This window comes from Lytechinus pictus, chromosome 3 (genome assembly GCF_037042905.1).
Source record: "Lytechinus pictus isolate F3 Inbred chromosome 3, Lp3.0, whole genome shotgun sequence".
In the NCBI taxonomy this organism is placed as follows: domain Eukaryota; kingdom Metazoa; phylum Echinodermata; class Echinoidea; order Temnopleuroida; family Toxopneustidae; genus Lytechinus; species Lytechinus pictus.
In genome coordinates this window covers 57,223,354-57,229,711 of record NC_087247.1, presented here as the reverse complement: position 1 = coordinate 57,229,711, position 6,358 = coordinate 57,223,354, and the positions used below count along the sequence as shown (strand labels likewise).

General features: G+C 33.5%; 1 protein-coding gene across 2 annotated transcripts in view; it reads right to left on the bottom strand.

The window, feature by feature from the left end:
* Positions 1–2,462: 2,462 nt before the first annotated feature.
* The window catches only part of LOC129255468 (plexin-A4-like), a 41,536-nt gene continuing 37,640 nt past the window's right edge, over positions 2,463–6,358 (bottom strand). For both annotated transcript variants that reach the window (XM_064097433.1, XM_064097432.1), the window contains one exon: positions 2,463–5,519. In XM_064097433.1, the coding sequence (XP_063953503.1) occupies positions 5,409–5,519 (111 nt within the window). In that variant the 3' untranslated portion in view covers positions 2,463–5,408. The remainder of the gene's footprint in view (positions 5,520–6,358) is intronic.

Sequence of the window (6,358 nt, the reverse complement as noted above, 5' to 3'; positions counted from 1 at the left end):
AAAGTTTCGCTTAATATCACATAGCAATTATATTCACGTCCTAGTCGGTATGCAAATGAGGGGCTGATGACATCACTCATTCACTATTTCTTATGTATTCTTTATATGAAATATGAACTATTCAAATTTTCTCTCAATAATTGTCCTGTGAAACAACATTTTATTATTCCCTGAACATGTGGTATTGCCGTTGCTATATCATTTTATGGTTCAGTCAAGTTGGGCCTTATTGTCAAATCTGTAAAAATAGAAATATTGCAAAAGAAATAGTTAAAGGACATCATCGACACTCATTTGAAAGTCACTTTTTTGAGTTTTGCATAAACTGTTTTGTGAAAAGTAAGCTAAATTTAAACTGCCGTAACTTTCTTATTTACATCCGATTTTGATTAAATTTTCAGAGTTATGCTTGTTTGCTGATTAATATCAACATTTATATGGGGTGGACTTGACCTTAAATACAACAACAAGAGGGTCAAGACCATGGCCCTGGGAAGCGGGGACGCTTCAGCACCCCCCCCCCAAAAAAAAAAAAATTTCCTTGGGGTTGCTGCGTGTATTATTCTCCATAGGCAGCACCCCAGGTCTTCTGGAAGATGTAATTATTTGCAGAATGATAGTTTCTTTACATTTTTTTTTTTGGGGGGGGGGGTGTTGGGGGCAACGAATGCAGAAAAGATTACGCTCACCAATGCCAAAAAGTTTTCATCACATCATCATTGAAACGATCACTTTGAAAAGTATATTGTACATCTTCCAGATACAGCGAGGCTATAACCTGAGGTTGATGGAAGGGGGGGGGGGGGGGGTTGGGCACATTACGCACATTGGCCTACTAGATCGACGTCCTGGAGGTCAAATCGGAAGGGTTGTCTTCCTTCCCTTTGGGGAAATGTTTGCTTCTGTTTCTGCAGGGATGTGTTACAATTAGGAAGGATAGGAATGTACATGTACCCGCTTAGCAACTTTTTTATTTGGCGACAATTTCTTGGAGAAACAAGATAAAGTCAGATTCTGATTTGCAAGTTCTTCAGATGCGTTGGTACGTTTTGTGAGCATCGGGTATCGGCAAACAGAAATATACATAATTCGAATAATATTAAAGTTATCTCAGATTGACGGAACAACACGCTTAATTAATATACAAATACAAAAAATGTTTATAATTATATATCTTTCACACTGATTGAGCTCTAATATAGCGCAAATTGAAGGAAAATGTCGAAATTAAACAATTTTGTAAGTAATTACAAAATTGTTTAGGTCTTTTTTTCGCGATACTTTTTTAATATGTTAGCATGCAAATATCATCAAGGGCTTCCCTTTTGTCGTCCATAACTTATTTCAAATTTGCAAAAGAAATGTATTCAAAACAATGCTTCTCGCGACAAAATAGTAAATACTGATTCTGCAGAAGCCAGTCGGCTCCGAAGTAAACAAAACGTATTGTGCTCGAGTTTCCTACCTTTCCTAACACGCCCCTAGTTAAAGTAACTCGGATCTCAGCAAAGCAGCTGCTTTCCGCCGCATCAATGTCAACGCCAAGCAGGAATACATGTATCCAATTACATATAAGAAAGTGTAAGTTAATCAGTCATAGTGACTTACCGTTATTGACGACAGCAATTACTCTCGGGTCTATTTGGTTAAAGTGGAGATAATGGCCGAGCAGGGATTCGAGCCCACAACCTTTCAATCATGAGTCCCAAGCTCTAACCACTAGACCAAACGACCCAAAAAAGGCTGTAAGCTGCAAAATTTGGACTTTTTGGCAAAAATTTAATCAAGGGTAGCAGGACTAGGTTTTTTCATATTTTCAACCGACTTTTGATGTTTTTGTTCTTAATTATCTTTGCAATTATAATGACATTTGTTGGGGGTAGATGACCAACTCATGATGTAGAATTACCTCATGATAAGAGGCAGGGTGTACATATAGGCCTAAGATATCTCTGGAAACTTGACTTTCAATTTCACATTCTGTTCATGAAGTTATGGATGGCCTTTTTTGATACACTGATTATTATCCCTATAAATTTGGGTTACTTTATCCATGTAAGGTAAATCGTTTGTTTACTTACTTATTGATCAACTTGTAAAGTTTCACTATCTTATATTAATATTTTCATATGTAAATTATTTTTATTTTTTCTGTAATTTAAACATTTGTTATTCATTTGATCATCATCACCCTCCCCCTCCACATCTTCATCATCATCATCATCATCACCACCATCATCATCATCCTCATCATCATCACCACATTCATCATCATCATCTTCATCATCATCATCATCATCATAACTACCCTCATAATCACCATCATGATTCATTCACAAATTTGATAGATGGAGGTCGAGGTTATTTAAATACATGTAGTGAATAATTTTTGTGAGAACAAAATGCAATCATGTTCATGCCATACTTGATATGGGATAAAGATATAGCAAAAGACAATTGAATTAATTTTGATATGAAAACATTTCTTTTATTCATTGAATCATTTACAGATTTTCTGTAGGGCTCCTCGGTTTCAATATTCTGAGGTTCCACAAAAATACAATTAAAAAACATACATTTATACAGATATAACATCCATTTATACTTTTACTAGGAATATTAAAAGTTTAAAAACTTACTGATGAGTTTGAGAAATGAGTTTGATTCAAAATTAAATAAAAATTTAAAATTACAACAATGTTTGGGGTCACCTTATTTGAATGTACAATGTAATAAAATATCATATGCAGCAGAATATAGAGTTTCTCTCTATAAATAATGGTATAATCTTGCTCCAAAAATTTGGTAGTGTTCTCAATAGCGAGAATCAAATGAAGCTTGAAAAGAATTTAAAACACCATTGCAACAAGTAAAGAGATGTCATGCTCCAATTCACTGTTAATGGAATATGACTGACCATATTACATTATCTTACAATCACTGAATTGATACTAATCATATCTTAATTGATCATACTTTTTACTTCTTTTAAGTAATTCAAAAGCTTTGGTAAAAGGGCACATTGAAAACTAGCCTGTATTGGTTATACAGAATACAAATCAAGGTTTGCACCATAAGTTTGCTATACATGATATCAATAATGCACTTTATGTAAATTAAGAAAGCTGCATTTAAGATACATCTACATAAAAGGGAATAATTAAGAAACATGATGAAATGTGTTGTGTGATGAAAATCAGTGTCAAAACTGGTTATATTCCAAAGTAAAAAAAAAAATGGTGAATCATAAAAGAATAAAAATGGTAACATATTATGGTCTAGCTATGAATGTTAATTCCCTTTTCTCATTGTAATATAAATGGAAAAATACAAGAACTAAACAACGTTCTAATTAATTTTTTAATATGATGTTAAAAAACAAGGAAACTGACTTATTATGTGCCATCATTTAAAAACATTTGGTAAACAATGAAACCTCTTCAATTTATATCAATGAAAATGATATTTTAGTCATACAAATATTTCTCACATTTCCTGGCATCTATGAATTTAAGAAATCAGCAAATGTCCAATTCTTGATGAAAATTTGACATATGACTACAGGATGGGATGAATACTTATTTTGTATATGTAATATAGTTTTGTTGCTTTTCTGCAGCCAAGGTCTTCCTTTATACAAATAAAGAAATCAATACAATTCTTGTCGAATGATTATCTCAAATATTCTATAATTTGACATTTATTCAACAGCATACATAATCTAATATTTGCTGATCAAAGTCTGGTATATATTTATAAAGACATGTGAAGATATCACTAGTTTTTCAATAATTTTCAATAAAATCCTTACTTCGACATTCTTTTCATTACACTCAATTTAATTGTCCTGGTCTTGTTCACATTATTCATGCTATCTTAACAGATTATTTGCTTTTATTTCAATACTTTGGTTCAGTATAAACTTTCCCAAGTTTATCACTGTGAAGGCAGCTAACATTCTTTCACACCCCAGTAAAGGTAGCAACATGATTTCATTTTGCTAATATATAATTTGGAGAGATCCATCTTTTTTGAGATGAGCAAAATTGAAAACGTATACACTAAAGAAGATAATTATATTTGAGTTTGTACATTTGTAAGCACATAAAAAAAGAAAAGAAAGAATATATTGAGGATAAATGAGGCAGCTGAATTATCCAATTTGGTATTTTATAATGGGTAGAGTAACAATCATAAATGACTGATGAAAAAAACAAACTTAAATAACACAACACAATTTCTTTTGTTCTATTTTGATCTAGCTTTAAAAAAGACATGAATTAAAAGAATAAAACAAAATGAGAAAACATAAAATTGCATATGTAAATCCATACTATTAGAAGAGCACTGAAAGTTTGATAGAGTCAATAGATATTTCAGATCCATAAACAAAGAGCACCGTTGAGAAATTTAACATTGTAAAAATAAGTATTATTCTAAATGATTTTATCACACTGTTCTGAACCTTATCTTGCTAGAGCTAAATGAATCAGCTGAGAAGTAAACATAATTATGAGAAAATTTGTAATTATACTGCGGAACATTGAAAGAAAGAGTGAAAATAGGGGCCAAAGTCAGAAATCTAACCATATCAATTAAATAACCAGTTTTCTGAAGTTATGAAATTGCTAATAGAAATAATTATAATGAAATAATGTAATCAAAATGAACAATTTGAAGTAATCAATATTAAGTTAATCTTCTGCTTTCTTAAAAGTAGACTTCTCACAGAGTAATTTGGAGTACATTAATAATGCATTTATTTTCTTTGCAGTAAAATCTCGTAACACACTTAAAAACAGCATTTATAATACACAAATTATATTCTTTTTATGCTGTAAATATCTTTCTCGACTCAGGCACAATAAATAATGTCACAAAGTTTTATAACCACAATGAGATACAGGTACTTCTGCACAAATGTTAAAATAACTGCACAATGAACGTATTGTGTCATAACAGGCAACAAGTCCCATGAAATGCATGGCACATGAAATTCTTAACAAGACAGCTCGAAGGTAATGTCCCATGCACACATCACAACTTTAATCAATATTTCTTCAAGTACAATCATAAAATTTTTCATCTAACTTGAATCACTGTCTTCCGTCAGACCAAACTGACCTGATATTCAAGTCAGTTGCATCTAATCCAAGTCATCCATATTACATCTCCATGATTACAATTAAAAGGCAAGCTTCTTATCAACATAAGACAAATGAAACAAGAAATCCATGGTTGATGATCCACAATAATGTCCTTGAAAATATTCCATTGCTAAAAGATGCTCATCAACCATCCGATGACATCATCCATTATCCTCCAAGGCTAACATCAAACTCCATCATATCTTAAAAATATATATATATTGCAACAAGACCATGTTAAGATTGTCCTGAATATCATCATCATATGGTATGATTTGATTCACTGTCAATCATTAGCTGTTCAACATGCTCAAACTTCTCTGCTAACTTGTACTTTTGACCGAACTCATCCCTCTGTAATGATTCAGAAATCTGAAAATGAATTAGAGGAAATAAATAGAGATGCAATTACTAGCACATACATACTGGACATACAGCATGTATCTAAGACAATCCACAAGAGGAGATCTGACAATATAAAGTTTTGGAACTAGAGATAGATACCCTTTCTTTTCAAAATATTTCACATGAAATGCAATTGGTAACAAGAAAGAAAGAAAAACAAATAACTGATAGCCAGTCAAGAGTTTACCAGGATAGGGAAGATTCACTAAAGAATATGGTACCTTCAGGAAATGTGACAGGAACGGGATCAGGACAACTACCCCCCGGACAATTACCCCCGGACAACTACCCCCGGACAATTACCCCCCCCCCCCCAGAGGACAATTACCCCCCGGACAACTACCCCGAGGACAATTGCCCCCCGGACAATTGCCCCCCGGACAACTACCCCCCGGACAACTACCCCCCGGACAACTACCCCCCGGACAATTACCCCCGAGGACAATTACCCCCAGAAAATCCCCCCTTCTCTCCAGCATCAATGTTAGAATTAAGCGGGACCCATTGTAAGTTTTGGTCGGTGGCACAGGTTTTCAAAATATTTTCTACTTTATCTTGCGTTAATAACTTTTTCTTTCTCTTTTATATTGCTCTTTCTCCTGTTCTCTCACTTTCTTCTTCTTTCCTTTTTTTTGTTTAGCGGCGCCTTCCGCATCATGAAAAATGGGGGGGGGGGGGGGGGGGGCTTGCACCCGAAACCTCCCGTTTGGATATGCATATATACATCAGAAAATGTGTAAACTGGCCCTCATACTAAGTTTTCATAGAACAATTGAACACGATTAGTCATAATAATCACAAATGAT